Here is a 20066-nt window from a genome sequence, read left to right on the forward strand (position 1 = left end):
CCATTATTGTTGTAAAACATGAGACATAAAGGAGAACTTGAAATATGGCTGAATCTCACCTTACCATAATGAGAATGTTAAGTTTTTGTTTCTGTAGAAATAGATATACCTATTAATAAATCTATATACATTGGTAAACAAAGCAATGCTGTAATTGGAGACTCCTGTGGTGACTCAAGGGGATGACACATGACATCTTCCCTCCCCTTTCTCATGGAAGTAGCTCATTGTCACTCGGGTAACATTACTTGTATTCCACTGGCGGTTCATATCAACTTTGGATGGTCTTTGGGAAGTAGGATAATATATAACATATGTAGTGGTAAGAAATCCCTTCCATTATTTTTCTTCTCTTACAGGAGAGAAGCAAAGAGCACCTGCTACTGAAGTTTGTCGCCACATGGGACTTCCGTCATATTCTCAGACCATGAAGGTGTGTTGTGAATGGATTAAAGTTTATTTGCTCTTGTGTTTACTATGACATTTACTATTCCCCTCTGGCTGGCTAGTCATGGGAATCTCTTAGCTAACATTAAGAATGAAGTTGAACTAGTTCATCGTGTATTTGAGGCTTAATCTCTAGTCGACATCCCTCTTCCTGATACGCTGTAATCCTGAGCTATTTCTCAGTTATTTTACTCACTGTTCAAAGAAAAAAGATAGACAACTTTGCCATCGTTTTGTAAAAGTATGTCTAAGGTCTGTTAACATTTTTGTTATTTAAATGCATCAGTTATTCAAGCACATGGACATTATTTAGTACAGTTCCTTATCCAAAATTTTGTTAAGTACACACACACACATATACATATATATATATATATAAATATATATATATATATATATATATATATATATATATATATATATATATATATATATATATATATATATATATATATATATATATATATATATATATATATATATATATATATATATATATGATTTTTTATCACACCATGATTTATATACAATCATGAAGCTACAAATGTAAGCAATATCAAATTCACTGAAAGTTCAGTGATTGCCAGATCGAAAGATTTCTCTTCAAGAAATCTATTGGAGTCCGCTATTATCCAGCTTACTTCCAGTTGTAATTTTAATCTTAGCCCTGGCATGTATTATTTGGACCCCTGTATTAGAAAAATATTCAAGAATGACCTAAAAGATAAAATCACTGACTTAATTACAAGGTAGCTACTTGATATATATTTTCTATATATTCGTATGTTTAATATAATTTTTTTTATTTGTAAAAATGTTCATCTTGCGAAAAGTTATTATTGTTTATAAAAAAAAAGAGAATTATTGTGTTGTACTAAAAATTTTTAGGTGGTCAGTCATGAACCTGTATAATCTTTTAATTGTCTTGTCCCTGCTCCTGAACGGTTGATCCTAATCCTTTGTAAAAACCTCTTGAATATTTAATCCTGCTTTTGGCAGTTCTACTAATTCTTCAATTGTGCTGGATTCCAGGTACATATGTTTCCTTTATAATCCCCATCTGTCATTTATATGAGCTTTCTTTGTAAACATACTTTTATATTTCTTCAGTCTGCTAAGTAAAGGACTAGCGTCTGAAAGGCCTCGCAGCACTCCGGTGTTTCCATTTCCTTCGTGATTTTATCTTTATTTATATATATATATATATATATATATATATATATATATATATATATATATATATATATATATATATATATATATATATATATATATATACATATACATTATAATGTAAGGATACTGGGTTGAGGAAAATAACTTGTGGGCTTTAGGATGAAAATGTTTAGAAGTTTATTTGCATATAGATAGCTTTTTTAATGTTACCTGTCATTCTGTTGTAGGCAAGATTAATGAACTACTATAATTATGTTATATATTTACAGTTATTAAAAAGTTTATGGTAAATAGGATATGAATAGAGGTAGTCTCCGGTTTACGGTGGGTTCGGCTTACGACGTTCTGAGGTTACAACGCTTTTCCAATATCATCAGAAATTATTTTCCGGTTTACGACGCATGTTCCAGGGTTACGACGCGTCATACGCTGATCCAACAGAAGAAATATGGCTCCAAAACAGCAGAATAATAAAAATTTGGATGCTTTTTTGATGAAAAATTCAGTAAAAATGCAGTTTACATCATTTTCAATATACCAAAAGCATTAAAAGTAACTTTTTCTTAGGATTTTTGACGATTTTCAACAATTTTTCGGTTTACGACCATTTTCGGTTTACGACGCTGTGTAAAAACGGAACCCCCGTCGTAAACCGGGGACTGCCTGTATTTAGTAATTGAAGGAAAGAGCCATTACCCAATGTTACTTTGTGCTGAGATTTTTCCGCAGATTTTTAATTTGAGTTTGCCTTATCCATGGATTTCATCGTTTTATCATTTTGTATCGTTTATTATTTCAGAATTTGTGTATCCAAGATGTTTTACCTCTGCAAGCAATGTCTGAAGTGCAGAAGAAAGAATACCTGGATACACCACAAAGAGGTGTGTAGTGCTGTTCTCAATTTGGATATCCTACTGACTTTTAGAATGATTTGCTTTCAAGATTCATGATCTTTGGTAGATAGTTGTAGATGTTTTTGTTTTTAACCTAAAGCTCAACTTGGTGGTACTCGTAAGCATCAGATAATCCAGAATTCTTTTACAGTTCCTATACATTCTTTTAGATTAATTTTGGCATCAGTAGAGTTAATATTATTATTTCTCCTCCACTGTATATCTCTCGCCCTGTGGCCTCGTATGCTCAGTTTACAAACCTTAGGACCATTTACAGTACAATATTCCAGCCTCACAGGGAGGGACAAATGAGTGCATAACCTGAAATCCAGTGGATTAGGTGCCTAGTTAGTCAACTGCTGTGGATTAAAGCTAGGTTGGAGAGAGAGAAAGAGAGGAAATGCTAAACATAAGTGTTCACTCTTCTATAAAAAAAGTATACCATCATCATGAAGAGCCTCACTGAGGTAATCCTCACCCCACTGGGGCGGAACCTATTAACATTCATAAGTCTCTCTCTCTCTCTCTCTCTCTCTCTCTCTCTCTCTCTCTCTCTCTCTCTCTCTCAAATGAATCTTTTATCATAATTATGAAATAAGTATTTACCTCCTCATAAACCCCCAAGATCCTTAACCCATTGCTGGTGGGGTGCCTAAAAGATGGCAGCAGAGAGTCAATGCATCAGAAGACTCTACAACAAAACTCTACAATTATTTGTTGTAAGAAAAATTCTGGCCTTGAAACCTTGAGGGAAGGTGGCATGCCTCTCCATCTTTAAAAAGTGGAGCACCTCACATGGTCAAGCAAGGGTAAATATTTTGTATGTAAACCAATGCACTGCTGTCTTGTAATTTGACATTAATACTATACAGTACTAATGTATACATATTTTTTTAATAGAATGACAAACATGTCTGTACTTCGGTATATATTATATTGTAACTGTAAATACAATGTTTTGGGTCAGAATTTTATATTAATCTCATAAGCCGTGTTTCAAGTTAATATTCACCATCCCATCTTGAATATCACATCTTTAGAGGATTTAAATGCAAAAAAAAATAACAATAGCTATTTTCTTTGATATAGAAAAAAGCGTATGATACCACATGGAGATGCTCAATATTAAAAACATTCTACAACAAATAATGTTGTCACTTGATAGTTTTAATTAAAAGCTATCTAACAGACTACATTTCAAGTTCAAATTGATGATATTCATTCAACGACTAGCTCACTTAAAAATGGACTTCCATAGGGAAGTGCTTTTATTGACACCCTCTTTACACTAGCAGTAAATGACATTAGTAGTCAAATTTCATTCAGAATCAAAACTAATATTTACGTGAAGAATTTTCCTATATGCTACACACTGCCAAAGAAATTTCTAAATGTATTGTCAGTAATGCTTAAGTATAAGTAGACATGTGGTGCTCCTTATTAGGTTTCTAGAAAAGACCACAGCAGTTATGTTTAATAAATTTGATGTTTAGTAAATTTGTAAATTGTAAAAAAAAAATGCGAGATTGACTTATCAGTCAGAGGTCATAACACATCCAAAAGTCAAATGGCAAAGTTCTTAGGCTTAATCTTAGGCACATAACTAAACTGGAAAGCCCATATTGCCAGCATAATAGGCAAATGCAGCATTGCATTAAATTTGGTTAAATAATCTCACACAAATTGCAGAGCTGACATACCAACCTTGAATTGCTGTGGAAAGCACCTTTTTTGTCTTCTTGACTAAGGATTTCAGGTACTGTTTACACTTCACCCTCAGATACTGTTAAAAAGTCAGGATCAAATTGTACAGCAATCCATGATGAGGGACTGGGATTATGCAATGAAGCTTTAAAATCTTCCCTAGGCTCTTCTATCCAAGTTGAAAGTGGTGAACTACCTCTAATTCTTCATCATGGCATACTGCAATAACAATGTCTAGTGCAATAAAGATATTGGCAAGCGATTCACCAACAAACAACTTTATCACACTGATATATTTATAAATAATCACTCATCACCTTCCCATTCAGAGCAAATAGACTATTTGGTAAACAAATATAAATATGAAAAATCCTCCGGCAATAGAACTATCTCCTCCTTGGACCATGCATAAGGCACAAACTTGTACACATGAAAATTTATCTAAAATCTGTATACAGTGTCCCAGAACATTGTGAACATCATACGGTAATTCCCCCTGATCAGTAAAGTATGTACTGATGAATCTAAATCCTTTTCAGATATGGGATTTTCAGCCTTATTACTCAACAAAATTGACCTGTTATCCTTGCTTAATAATGCTTCTGCTTTCACAGCAGATGTGGACTGTGGGATCATCACAGAAATTTGTAATTTTCGGCAAATCTAGAGGTGTTACAGAAGCCCTTCATAATTAATATCCAAAAAATAACTTTGCACGTCAAATTAAATCCAACTTCACAAAAACATATGAAATTGATAAAAATGTTGAATTCGTGCCCACGTAGGCATTAAAGGAAATGAAGAAGCTTTAAAGCAGCCAAAGCTGCTACACTGTTATTACAAGAATTTGTATTAGTGAATATAACAAACACACTGTAATCAGTCAGTGACAGAATATGTGGAGTTTGAACACAACAGTACCAAATTGAAGCAGATATAGGCAGTCCCCAGATTACGCCGGACTCGGCTTATGCCGTTCCGAGGTTACTATGCTCTTCAGATATATTCATTAAAAAATTATTTCTGGGTTACAAAGCATGTTCTGGTTTACGTTGCCGATCCGACAAGAAATATGGCTCCAAAATGGTAAAATGGTCAAAATTTGGATGTTTTTTGATGAAAAACTCAATAAAGATGCATTTATGTCGTTTCCAAGACACCCAAAGGATTAAAAGTACAGTTTTCTTACGATTTTCGATGATATCCCATTTTACACCGATTTTCAGGGACTGCCTGTAAAACTAGATGATGGAATATGGACTTTCTTATAGCAAAAGGAATGACACAAGTAATTTTGAATTATCTAAGAATTGATCACTGTCATTTGACCCATGAACTTTGATGAATAGCCCAAATGTTCCAATTCGTATGTCTGCAGAATGCAGAGTAACACCAACAGTTAAAACATTTTTTCGATTGTGAATGTCTAAAATACAATGGACAACAAATGTCAATTTTCAAAAACAAGTCAGTTGAGGAAAATTCTTGTCTCCATCATTTTCAATTACCTGGTTATAAAATTCTTCAAATGGTAATTTGATAAATAAAAGTAAATCATTAATAGAGACAGATTCATCAGGCCAACCGTGTGAGAGCTAAATAAGTTACCTCAGTGGTCTCGTTAAAACACTTAATAATGATTATAAACTCATCACAGATGTTTTTTTACCTCTTAGCAATCAGACGCATGGGAAGAAGCATTTTATTGAAGTTGGATGTGATTATTTTTTTAAAACTAATTAGTTTTGATACTATATATATAAATTATTATCAGTGTTTCATGGTGAGATCAATCACTAGCAGTATTGTAGTCAGATGTTAACGAAATAAAGTAACAGGAGGATGAAGCCCTTTGTTGGCCGAGTTGGTTGAGCTTCAGACCGTCATTCGATGGGCCGGAGTTCGATTCCCGCCGCCGGCTGATGAAGAGTTAGAGGAATTTATTTCTGGTGATAGAAATTCATTTTCTTCAGCTATAATGTGGTTGGATTCCACAATAAGCTGTAGGTCCCGTTGCTAAGTAACCAGTTGGTTCTTAGCCACGTAAAATAAGTGTAATCCTTTGGGCCAGCCCTAGGAGAGCTGTTAATCAGCTCAGTGGTCTGGTAAAACTAAGCTATACTTACTTAACAGGAGGATGACCTATAGGAAGGCCCATGGAATCACAGAGAAAAGGGATATAGTAAGATCTAGGCCTGATGCCAGTACAAGCAGAAAGAGCATAGGACAGAGACGAACGGACAGAAGCCATTTTTTGTCTTACCCCGTAAAGGGAAAAGTTGACAAATGTTGATGATGATGGTATTAGAATGAGTAGTTACTGGATTGTGTTTAAATTAAGCGTTCTACTGCTTTAGCTGCATTTCCCAAGGTTGACTGAACGACATTTTTGTTTCAGACAAGATTTTGCTGATTTTAAGAATTTTTTTTTATATACTGTACTGTATGTTTATAAATATATATTTTATCTTTTGTCAACAGGAATTGATCCAGCACTTTGGGAGCAGGGAAAAAGAGAGAATCCAGATCCTAAGAATTTCCTCCCAGTTGTCAGAATAGGATTCCAAGAACTTCAAAAGCAGTTCAAGTTAGTCATATTTTAATATTTTGTAACTTTAAGTGTATTTCTTATTACTTTTCTGAATTCTTTCTTATTCATTTGTAAGAAACTGTGCTGTCTAGCTGTTGGTGTTTTTTATTGAAAAGCAAAATTTTTTGTGGTGTTGATTGATTATGCTGCCATATCTGTGATTTCACAGTAGCAGATCAGATCCATTATTAATAAATAACAGACTGTTCCCGTCAGATAAATTTGGGTATAATATTTGTGTGTTTTGATTTGGATGAGATGGCGGGAGAGTATCGTATTTTCTGGGTGTGCGCAAATGTGCATTCTTCCATGTCTGCTGCAGTCTTTGTAATTAGTTTTACTTGGTGCTATTTGATAGCGTAGCTGCTGTTCGTCCTCAAAGGAGTTGCTCGTATTGTCTTAGAGGGGCTCCATAAGAAATACCAACCAATTTCAAAGAATTGTCTTCTTGTTGGTCTGCCCATTATAGTGCATGTTGACTCAAAGCAAGAGGGCTCTTTCTCTTGTCTACAGCAGCTGCCAAGGTTCCATTCTTATTATCAACCTGAAGATATGGCAACGGCACGCTGTGATCTGTACATTATTGGGCTGACAACACACCTCACGCCAGACCAACTCTCTTTTGTCTCTGTAATATGAGAATGCACCTAGAATGGGTGCGGCATAAGTGTTCCAAGATCGTAGTGCCATCATAAAAGAACCAAACTATGAAGCAAGCTAAGTACATAGGATTAAGCCCCAGTAACATTTTTATATAAAAACTTTTTTTAACCGATAATGTATTTCAATGAAGTTGGGAGCCGGTGTCTCCCTCAGGGCGAGAATTAAATTTTTGTTTAGCTACCCTCTTTGCTACCCAACAAACAATGTTTAATTATATTAAAGTAATATTTTTAAACAGTGCAAACATCCCAGCAGGTTCGTTTTCTTACACCCTAGCACAACAGACTACTCCATCTACATGAGCTGAGAATAGTTGTGGAGCCCCTTATTAAAAAGGCAGATCTCACTCCTTTCCCAAGTCGTATGACATTCGAAAAGTAAGTACATTACTGTAGTTTTCTTTAGAAATATTTCTTTCGAAGAAGTCTTTGAGTGTATGTATGGTCATCAGGAACAGTATTTCCTAAACTATTATTGCTGCGAGCTTACACAGATTCAACCACACTATGTATCAGTAGTTGGTATAGTAAGTCCTAACCCTGTGAGTGCTGTGGCAGAAAACCAGGGGTCTTCCTGATGTGGTGGGTATGCTAAGATATTGCTGGGAAAGGTGCAACAGTACTGTGACCAAACCCAGCATATTTAGGTAAGTCGCTTTAGAACTACATCTTAATAAGTGTTAGTTTGTGTTTAGTTTCATGCCCTTTGTTGCCAAACCTTTTGGATATCTGGAATAAAGAATGTGGTTTATGGCTTGTGGCTTAATCTTGGACCGAAAACTTTATCTGGGTTGTTGGGATTGAATTTTAAGAGCTTAGCTATTTCGTCATCTGTCAATTTCTTTGGCAAGCTCCTTTGGGGACAAACAGTGGCTGTGCTATCAAAAAACAGGTTTTGACATGGGAAAAACCTATTTTCAGTAGCTGCTGTGAGTCCTCAAACCCGCCCACTTTCCCTGACGAAAAGGCATATGATTTGGGTGAATAATCATCCTGCATAGACCTGAAAAAGAATAATGAGAGTTGGTCTGGCGCGAGGTGTGTTGTCGACCCATTAATGAACAGCGCGCAGTGCACCGATGCCACATCTGCAGGTTGATAATAGGAATGGAACATTGGCAGCCGCTGTAAATGAGTAACAGCCCTCTTGCCTTGAGTCCTATACTCTTTCAGTGTCAACATGCACTATACTGGCCAGACCAACTAGAAGAGAATTCTTTGAAATTGGTTGGTCTATCTTATGGAGCCACTCTAGGACCAAAAGAGTAACTCCTTTGAGGACGAACAGCGGCTAACAAAAATAGGTTTTTCCTATGTCAAAACCTGTTTTTTTTTTATATCATGATTGTGCTGCGATAATCTTTTGCCTGTTCTTCCAGCATTCCTCTTCACAGAATAGAACATCTTCATCTTGTACAATATTTGTTTTATGATTACTGTGCACCCACATTTTTTGTTAACATTTACCTATTTTCACAGTTAAGCCTGAATTGTCCACTATGCTTATGTTTTACATTAAGTCAAGTGTGTTTCGTATATTCTTACACCTACTGAGTAGCATTTTAAACCTGATGAGGATTGGCTGTACTTTTGTTTGTCCATGACTTTGTGGCAAGGTATTAGGCACCAAATTGTGAAAACATAAACTTGTTTTCTGTAATCAAAAGGATCTGCAGGGTCTACAGGCCAGTAACAAAACCTAACTACTCTACTTTCTTGTCTTGTTAAATGACTGCTGTATTTATGAAATTATAGTCTCATATCTATCAGTTGTAGATAATTGTAATTCTGTATGTTTGCAGCAGAAGTTTTGATTATAAGGTTTTTAATCAGACCACTGATTGATTTCTGGAGTCTCTTAGGGCTGGCCCTTGAGATTTGTTGATAAAGGTCTGAAAATTGGAGCGAGTAAGAAAAGTTGAAATATGAGAAAAAACCAAAGAGAATAGACAGAAAATAGAAGAGAAAGAAATTCAGCTTGGGGGTGGGTGAAAGGACCATGAAAAAAAATCCTTAATAGCCCATCCTTTGGGGAATGCAGTTGTTAATGAAGGCTGAGGGCGACACAAGTCAACTTGTATCATATGTATAATATTTTATTTGAGGGATGTTATTCCTATCCACCATCATCACATGATTATTTCTCTACTTCCTTAACTTTGAGTGCTCTGACTCAGAAGTTCAAGTTTCCAGTCGTGCAGTCACATATTATTATTATTATTATTATTATTATTATTATTATTATTATTATTATTATTATTATTATTTATAAGATAAACCCCGTTCTTGTAAAAGAAAAAGATTAATAAGTTAATAGATAAATATATAAAAATATAGATAAAGTTTTGAAATACAGAGTGAATTGTTTTCACTTGAACTTTTGAGTTTCTAATTGCACAACATCCTGAGGAAGCCCAACAGTGTGAGGAATGAAAGACCTCTGGAACTGAGAAGTTTGACATTGTGGCACATTTAGTGCATTTTGATCCTGCTGTTCAGCAAATTTGGTCGCCGTTGGCAGTAAAAGAGGATCAGGGGCCAGTTGTAAATGTAAAAGACCTCTGTGTCAAAACACAACCTATGAAAAATTGACAAACAAGAGACCATCCTTCGAAGGTCCAAGTCATAATTGCTAATGTTAGGAAACGGGAATCTACCACCATAAACCACTCTACTTAAAAGAAAGACATCCACACCAGAAAGCAAAATTCTAGTAGAAAAAATAAATGACTTAAACAGGCAGTGTTGATATATGAGGCCATACATATAATACCTAACCTCCGTGCGGCATTTGCTGGCACTTTCAGTAGAAGTTTCTCAAAAGTAAGATGTGAGTCAAAAGTTACACCAAGTATAGTCAAAGCTTCAGACTCATTCAGCAGAGTCTCATCCACTCGAAGATCCTCTCTCTTATTATGTAATGAGTTAGTTGTAAAAGATGAATTAACAGAGTACAGTGCATTTTCATATTCCATAAATGCAGATGGGATTCTCACTGTTGAGCTCCTCCTCAATTCCTGCAGTTAATGCATACTTTTGGGCAGGTGAGAGAAGGGATTCTTGTTACAAGATATGGTCTCACTGCCATTAATCATCACTTTTTGTATTTAAATGACAATTAGGCCTTGTTTGTTTTTAATTTTGTAATTGTTCCTACGTGGGTAAAGTCAAGATGCATATTTATATCTGTGGAACACATTTTTTCAGATTTGTTCTGCTCTGAAGCATTTAATTTGTTTTTACTTCTCTCTAGGTATCAAGAGGAGTTTGCGAAAAGTCTTCATGCTAGCATGGATAACATCCTGGATGAAATTGCCCAGTTGAAACACAAGCAAACAATAGTTAAAGCAGCAATACAGAATGCTAAATGGAAGCAGTCTAATCTTACTCGTAGAATATTAAAGGTGAGTGGTGTGTTCGTGCACAATAAATGTTTCTGTATTTTAAACATGCTTTATTTACTGATAATTGTGGAAGTTGATGATTTCAGGTCAGTGAAACTGCCAGTGCAGTAAGTTTTGCTCTATTTTACGGGCAGTGTATGTAGTCACCCACTTTAATAAACAAATTGTAAGACTGTGCATTAAATTTGTTTTCAGAAATTATTTTCAAGGATTTACTTTCATGTGTATGTTTTACAGCTTGTTTCAGCGCAAGAAGTAGAAAGAAAGCGTGGAGTTCCATTAGATCAGACAGAAGAACAAATTCGTATGAGATTAGAGGATTTATATCTGCAGTTAATGCAACCTACACAATACAGGGTAGGTATTGAAAAATAACTTTTTGGTTTTTTACTGCAATCATTTTTGTGTGAGCAGAAAAACTTCTCATTAGATGATTTTGTGATTCATTTTAAGTATAAACTCTGGCTTTACAGATACCTGTTTCATGACTGATTTTAGTGACTAGACAACTAATTTTATTTAACTTATATTTGCTGGGTGGAGTAGATGTTATTCAACTTCCAACCTGTGATTTTGGATCTTTTAATCATTTTTTATTATTTGGAATGAATCGTACCTACTGTGGAAGCTAGCTTATATCTTCACTCCATTAGGTGCGATTGGAATTCAAACAAAATAATGCTTGGCTAACCTGCTAGAACTGTCTGTGTTTATGTTTATGTTTTTGCCAGAATTCTTCATGCCATGTCCTGGTACAGGCGGTGTGAATCGGCGTCAGTAATAATTCTGACTATTTCTGGCGTATGGTATTGTGCTTGTTTTCTGTTTTTGCATTATGTCATCTAGAAGCAGAGATGAAAGCATTAGGCTGTATGGGAATGAGTTGTGCAAGCTGAATGTTTTGCCTCTTCCGTTGCTTATTTATCTAGAGTTGTGATAGAATGGGCTCTTGTTTCTTGGCAATTGCCTCTTGAAGTGTTGTGCAGGGTGCTCCAGCTGTCGCCCATATTCCATGGTGACATCATGCGAGAACCCTCTACCTTCTCCCGCTGAGTTGTCTCTCTCCCAGCTGTCTGGTACTTTCCACTGGCATTCTGTGACATTGCCAGCGCCCTGCTACATATCCTTCTTAGACTTAAGGGTTTTCAACCTTGATGTGGTTGATTCTTCTTTAGTTTGTAAGCGATTCATAGTTTGTGCTGTTCTGCTTTCACTCCCTCTTGCCGAAGATGAATCCATTGACTGGCACTGTTATGTATGTTTAATTTTTTCATGTCATTTTCCTGAATCAGTATCTTTCATTAAGTTGCTTTTTGTCATGTTTGGTCTGTTAGAGATGATGAAAGTTAGCAGAAATTTTAATATATTTTCTCACAAAAGAAACCTTTGTCATTTAATAAGTTGAAACATGTAATATCCTGTCGTATTAAACATATTTTCAGTTTTAACCAAAGTTACAAATACCTGAGATAAATGGTTTAGGTCTTGTATCATTTCTGACAAAGAAATAATGGTTGTAGTGTGAAATAGATTTTACAAGTAAATTCCTTTTAACATTTTTTGTTTCCCAAAAAATATGTTTGACTGCCAGGTACACTATACCTGTTCACAAACCTGAAAGGAATAGGAATGTTGAATGAACTTTGCCCATCAAGTAAGCATATAATCCTACCCCACTGATCAAATCCTTGTGGTTACCAATTAAGCTATTGCTCTGTCATAGATCTCCAATTATAATGATATTGTGGCTGTTTTAGTTAATCTTTCTTTTGTTTGGGAGGTGAATTTAAGATTGAGAAGAACCCTAAAAGAGTTCAGAGGTCTGGTTAAACAAATCATTTATAACTAACTAATGCATCAACTGGGTGTTGTTTTCAATTTTTAGTTTTTAATGTAGGACCTTTACATTACTTTATTCTAAACTTATGCAATTTAAAATTTGTATATTACAAGGTCTATGTATCTCTGTATAGATCAGCTAAAACACAGAGGAACATTTATAGGTTCTTGAAGGCCTCATCCAAAGGATTTGTCCTTAAATCATGTGAAAGGTGAACTTGAAGAAACTGGGCAGGTAGAGAGGAAGAGACCAAAGTGGCCAAGTGAAGAGTAAAAGACAGAGCATTGAAGTTAAAGGCCAAAGGACTAATACTAAGAACCTTTTAGAACTGTCTACTGTATAGTGTGTTCTGCGCAAAATGCCATAAGTGATAACCCTCCACCAGATGTGATAACAGAGGTGAGGCCCATATTCCTTGGTGTAGTTTTGTCATCTTGACTGAATTTTTTGTTCCAGGGCTGCCTGAATGAACTCATGGCGCAGATGTCTGTCAAACCAGGAAACTCGAGAGGAAATCCACGCTATGGTTTGGTTGGGGACAAAGAAAAGGACATAACACACTATATTGCAAAACAACAAGATGCCCTTCAGGCTGTTGTAGGCGTACTGAAAGACGATATGCAAACTGTAGACAATATTGTTGAGGAAATTCAACGGAAAGGCTAACTCTTTTTTATTTGAAACTTTGTGTTTGATGTTCATGGTAATCAGATACCCAGGAAAATGTGGTGCAGTTATCTTTTGTAGGACTGATAGATACCAAAAATCAATGTATTTTTACTATTGTGCCAAGGAGTATTTAACAGTACTTGGAGGATTTTTATTGCAATAATTTTTAACTGACAAGAATGAAAAAGATTCCAGGTAACAACGAGGGAGCACTTTTATTGTTTGATAAGGTTGATTTGCAAGAGATCGTGTTCAGATGAGATGTTAGCCTTGGATAGTATGGAGGCCTTTGTGATTTTAATAAACATTTATTATATAGAGATATTTCTGATTTTTATAAACACTTGTAATTTCTCTGTATTAAGTATTTATTGAAATATTTGTGGGCTTTCTAAACTCAGGAAGTATGATTGTATTGGTACATGGTATTCTTCTGTGGCATTTAAGCAAAATTGTTACTTAAGATTTGCAATTCATATTTTAGGTTCTCATAAAATCGTTTGTAAGAAGTCACAATGTAGTTTCCCATCTGATTGTAAGACTGAAAGATACAGTAAAGGTTCTGTGATATTTGCAAGATCTTGAAAAGGGAGTCAGTCATCACTGACCATTTCACTAAAACTGCTTCCTCTTAAAATTTCCTTATACAAATTTTGTATACAGTATAGAGTTCTCAGTTCTTCAGTGGCATGAGGGGATTGATGGCATCCCTCTTTAGTCTCCTTAAGAATTTGCAGATGAGCTCACCCTTGTATCATCTCATATATTCTCATCATTGTAATTGTATTTATCCTCTTATCATGTGAACTCTCATTTATTCAGCCTTTTTGTAGGGAGGGTGACCAGTATCAACCATCCAGCTATTGCTCCATTATTGTAACCTCATGGCCTTCCCTTTGATCACCTGTACAGATTCCATAAAGCAAGATCAGTGTCTGATCTCCCATCCTGTCTTGCGTGTGTCTTCTGATCTCGCTACTTCGAGATCAACGGGTTCTAAACAAAACAAGCAATTGGGCTGTAATGACTGACGAAAGTTGACAAACAAAGGAGGGAGGAGCAGAACAAAACCAAAGTGTGACCTTAATATTAATTTATTTACAATAAGTAATATACCTATTCACAAGTGAGCACAGGTTCTGGGTGGCAAAAACACAAAAATGTGTAATTAACAAAAATACTATTTAAAACCAGTCAAGGCATCAATAAACAAATCCACACCGCAATAATAAGGCCATGAAAAATTATAAAATTGTACAGATATACAAATAGAATAAACAATAATAATGACAAAATAGGCAGCATAACAACAATAACAATCTGTAAAATAAACAGAAACAAAAATAGGCAGCATAATACATAATTGAATTAAGACTGAAGCGGCAAAATGGTGATACATAGAGCAAATGGGAACACTTCCTCAAACAGTGAGAGCCACGATCCAATACCGGACAACTTCGACAGAGCCGACACGACAACCGCCTCGTCCTTAGAAACAGTGTTGATGTCCACCTCCAACACTGGACGATCACGACAGAGTTGATACAACAACCATCTCGTCCTCGAATACTCTCCGCTGCTCTGCTGCCGAGACTCTGACCTTCTGCCGCTCTGAACCAGACTGGTCGTTCCGCCCTCCAGAACTTGACTGACGCTGTCAAGCACCCCATGACAGACGTCAGCTCGCCAGCAAGAAAAAAATAAATAAATAAAGGAGGCAACAACTCACCAAGAGAACACTCGGCAAACGACTATTCTCACACTGTGTCTGCTCAACCTCCCCCTAGATTTCTGAGGAATGTCAAGTAATTGCTCTTGATATTTCAGAGGCATTAAACAGGACCAGGGGTAAAGCCTTGTCAGCCAAACTCCCTTATACTATGTCTTCTCTCTAGAGTTTCTTATTAAGCTGTTATGTTTCTGCTGTAGCTAACAGTTCCACATCTGTCCGTGTAGGAACTGTCTTTGCCCTACATTTTCAGATAGGTAACTTACCAAGTAATTGCATAGCTATACTTTCCACTCATGCGGCAGTTAAAAATTTGAAGTTCCTCTGTCGGGAAACAATAGGTACAACATTAACAGCAATTGTCACTACTTTTCTGCTGGCTTTACCATCACCATTGAATGATTTGGTGGTTGAATTTGAGGTTTATTCTTCGCTTTTCCCGACTATTTGGTGAAATACCCATTATTTTGGTAGCTTTTCAGCTTAGCCTAGTGGTTTTTCTACAGTTTATTTATGATGTCTGATTCCAGTTCATCAAGTATTACTGTAGGTATTGTAGGGGGGGTTGCAAGACCTAAATGACCAAAGTAAACTATGATAGTCATATGATCTGTGCAAAATGTAGAGGACAAGATTGTTCAATAGATCTCACTTGTGATGATTGTGTTGGATGGGATGAGAAGAAATGGAAGGTTCTCAGGTCTTATTTGGATAGGTTAAATAGAGATAGGAAAAGGAAGGCGGCTATTAGTCCAGAAGGAGAGCTCAGAGTGCAGAGCCTGTCACTAACATTCAACTCACTGACCGTAATATTCCTTCTCCTGCCCTTGCTTTATCCCCCATCCTTAGTCCTCCTAATAATTCTCCATCAACTCCTATTCCTGGCTCCCATGCTTTCGATCCTGGTACCATAGCCAGCCTCGAGAGTAAGGTTGATCGTAAATTCAATCTCATAGTTAATACTGCGTCTAAGTTGGATGAATCGGTTAAAGTCCTTATGGACGAAGTGCAGAGTATTAAACAAATGTTAGTGCCAGTGGAGGTGGCTGTCCGTCCCGTTGACGCTCCCAGACGAAGGTCACTGTCATACTCACCTGAACCTGGGAGCAGACACACAGGAGGTCCAAAGGAGGTTAGCGGGGTTTGCCCCACAGGCAGTTGCCCCCTCATCTGACTCAGTGCTTCATAATTCTGACAGTCGTTGGAAAGGTGTCACAATGAGCACCCACCAGTTATTGTCTGACTCCAATAGGGACTAGTGCTAATAAGAGGTGTTTTTCGCGCTTCCCAGGTGAATCTTGTCCCTTGAAGGGACCATGATAGAGACGCCTCTCCCTTTTCTCCGAAGCATGCAAAAGATCGTTCTGTTAGTCCGCAAGCAGGTTGCAGTACGTGGCACAGCCCCGTTTGCTCTTCTGAGCGTTCACATGCTGAACTTCACCACTCAGCTCATAAGCGTTCTTCTAAGAAACGCTCTTCTTCTTCTGGACGCCCATATGAGTGTCTATATTGTTGCCAGACCATCTCCCAGTCGTCAAGTGCTTGTCTCTGACTCCAGAGCAACCGCCTTGAGCCAGCTCAGCTCCCACAAAGCACTCGGTGCCAACTGTCCACCCGACTTCCACTGAACGCACACCTACGTCATCGTCTCCCGCTTGCATGCCTGAAGATCCTTCTTTCGCGCAGATCAAGAAGCAGTTGGAAGATGTTTTGGGCCTTCTGCATAAGGCTCCCCCTTCACATAAGCCTTCTCAAGACCTTATTTTTTCTCCTGTTTCTTCAGAGGAGGAAGTAGAAGTACCATACCCTCCTCCTACAGCTTATGCTTCCCTGATGAGATATTTTTTGGCAACCTTCCCCTCGCACTTCCAACCAGCTTACACGTTCCTTATTCTAGTTCGCACGTACCTCAGATGGTTCTCTCTTCATCTGCAAGAAAGGCACTTAGAGAGGTAGAAGATTGGTTGTCCATTAAGAGGGAACAAGGGAATTCTGCTTTTGCCTTTCCTCATGCTAGATTGACGATTGCATATTCAAAATAAAGACATAAGTGTTCCCCGGCTCTTTGCAGTACTACCTGACAAAACCGAGGCCACTTACAAACGCTTCTCTATAATTAAAGAGCTTGTACAAAATTATGAGCCAGATCATATTGTGGTTGATTTTGAAAAAGCAGTCTTAAATTCTCTGAAACGGAAGTTACCTGTTGTTTATTTCATTTAGCTCAGAATGTTTACAAACATATAGTTCAAGCTGGATACAAGGAACAATACCATAAAGACGACGACTTTAGTTTGAAAGTGTGGTGTTTCCCAGCAGTGGCATTTTTACCCAAAAACGACGTTGTCGAAGGGTTTGAAGAGTTAATTGATGATGACAAAGCCCCAGAAGAAATTGTTTCTTACTTCACTGCAAATTATATTGGTGGTGAATGAGGCCGTTTACCTAGGAGGAGAAGACTAGATCCCCTGTTTCCAATAGATTTATGCAATGTGTACGAAAGGACAATCAATGAAACGCCAAGGACAAATAATAACTTAGAGGGGTTTCATAGCTCCCTTAGAATGTCAGCTACAAGCTCACACCCTAACATATGGGAACTTATTGATGCCTTAGAAAACGAGGAAGCACTACCAAGAACGAAAATAATACAAATAAATGGTGGTTACCCAGCTTCCAAGAAAAAAAAAATATAAGGATTGTGTGCAGAGGACTCTGAAAGTTATTAATTGCTACGACCCTGAATGTAAAATTAATTTTATTCAAGCTAACGCCCATAACTTGAAACTTTAATTAGTACTGAAATTAAAGTCAACTTTCCTATAACACTTTATTTTATGATATTTTGATTTTATGATACATACAGGGTAGTTTTTCGTTCATCTGGGTAACCGCACAACATCCAAATCCGTCCACACAGGTAAGTAGTTAGACCCCGACCCTACCCGACCTAGCGACCTGACCCAGCTTGACCATTCTAGCACAGAATTCAAACAGTTAACATGGCATCTTCTCATCCCTCTCACGTAAATTTGCCGCTGCAAACCCGGTGACTATTATTGATTTGGTGAAATTATGTGACAATGAAAATGAATTGCATTTGTTTCTGATGAAACTTATTAAACGGACATATCCATTAGCTGAAGTGGAGTCAACGCAGAGGAAAATGTGTACTGATTCTGGCGACACTCAAAAAATATGGGACGTCGCTGTACAGATGGAACAGCCCGTGGTCGAAAACAAAAGAAGAAGAATCGACTTGCCAGATTGGTCCGACAATTCCGATTTCGAATAAGGCACATTTGTTTTTTATTTATATAATATAAGGCGGGTACGGTAGGATTCTCTTGGTTAGGATAGTAAATCGTCAATAACTAGATGTTAGGGGTACAATTTCCCCCCTTGTAACCCCTGTGGCTAACACGTGCAGAGCAATATGACCTCTTGCCAGAATATACGTGCCTGCCAAGAATCGGTCAAAAAGCGGATAAGGCGCACAGCGCCGTTCCGCCCCGGTGAAACCGTGATCAGAATTGTGTAAAAATGACCGCTAACAACCACCGGCTTCACAGTTTTTGTCTGTCCGCCATTTTTTTTTGTGTACTGTACCGCCAGTTCTCTTGTCAGAGCTTACTGCCATCTAGTGGTAGGTTCTGACTAGAAAACTGGCCGAACGCAGGGTTGCCCGGGTAAACCATAGCTGCTCCTACACACATTGTAAGTGATACCAGCTAGTAAAAAATGATGAATTATAACTGAAAGATTGTTTTTTTCTCACACTTGTGTTAGTTTATAAAATTATTATTGTTATTATTAACATTTATGTTACCATTCCAATTAAAAAAAAATTGAATCCCCACCGATTCAACAAACGAGGCAAATATAGCTTTTGATAGTCTATTTCCTAGTAGCGAAGGGTCCTAGTAACGAACTGTCCAGTAGCAAAGTGTCCAGTAACAAAATGTCCGGGTACGAATGGTCCAGTAGCGAAATGTCCTAGCACTGTAATTACTTGGTAAGTTACATATATGAAAATGGCATTTGCATAATAAAATCAAGTTTCATTTATATTTACCAAGTAATTACAAGATCAGAGCCCTCCCTCCTCCCCTCTGATGAATATTAAGCTGTTAATGTTGTACCTATTGTTCCCCGATAAAGGGCAGGGTAGTCACCAACATTATAAACAAACGAATCGCTACTGCGAACTTCAAATTTTTTAACTGCTGCATGAGTGGAAAGTATAGCTATGTAATTACTTGGTAAGTATATATGAAACTTAATTTTATTATGAAAATACCATTTTTCTCTCCTGTTAGGGAGGTTTCAGATCCCCTTTATGTCCACTGATTTGCAGATGTTTCCACTCTGCAGAGGTCTTCCTCCTCTCCTTATTACTCATCATTGTTTTGGGACAATGCATGATCTTGTATGTTTCAGTTGTATTTTATTTGTCCATACAGTATAACCAAAAGTGTTTTGTATTGACTTACTTGGCAACCGAAATTTTTAGTTTTTTTTACAGTTTTGGAATGGTATATGTCTAAATAAACATGTCCTGAAATATTATTGCTAAAAAATATTAAGTGGGTTTTTTAACACTTTTGTTCACTGCATTTACTGGCATTGAGCGAAAAATTGTTGCGAACTTTCTGTATGACTTTTTAGGTGGAAGTGAGAAATATACTTTACTTTTTTGCTAAAATACACATTATCTACAATAAAAACTGGCTCTCTCAAAAAATATATCAGAGTAAATATGTATCTATGTATCTCGATATCGCCCTGTGAGCGACACTGAGCGACAAATTGCCGTACAATGTTTGTATGACTTGCCAATTCTGGATTGTAGAAAGCGAGAAATTTACTTCAGTATCCTACTAAAACTACCCATTTTCTACGATAAGAGCTTGTTCGTTCTCTAGAAAAAATATAAAAAAGTAAATATATAT

General features: G+C 36.8%; 1 protein-coding gene across 3 annotated transcripts in view; it reads left to right on the top strand.

The window, feature by feature from the left end:
* The window catches only part of LOC136847657 (nuclear pore complex protein Nup54-like), a 33825-nt gene extending 20116 nt beyond the window's left edge, over positions 1-13709 (top strand). For all 3 annotated transcript variants that reach the window (XM_067119456.1, XM_067119457.1, XM_067119458.1), the window contains exons 7-12: positions 360-433; positions 2423-2504; positions 6702-6807; positions 10726-10876; positions 11114-11233; positions 13173-13709. In XM_067119456.1, the coding sequence (XP_066975557.1) occupies positions 360-433; positions 2423-2504; positions 6702-6807; positions 10726-10876; positions 11114-11233; positions 13173-13382 (743 nt within the window). In that variant the 3' untranslated portion in view covers positions 13383-13709. The remainder of the gene's footprint in view (positions 1-359; positions 434-2422; positions 2505-6701; positions 6808-10725; positions 10877-11113; positions 11234-13172) is intronic.
* The last annotated feature ends 6357 nt before the right edge of the window (positions 13710-20066 follow it).

This window comes from Macrobrachium rosenbergii, chromosome 17, assembly GCF_040412425.1.
Source record: "Macrobrachium rosenbergii isolate ZJJX-2024 chromosome 17, ASM4041242v1, whole genome shotgun sequence".
NCBI classification, from domain to species: Eukaryota; Metazoa; Arthropoda; class Malacostraca; order Decapoda; family Palaemonidae; genus Macrobrachium; species Macrobrachium rosenbergii.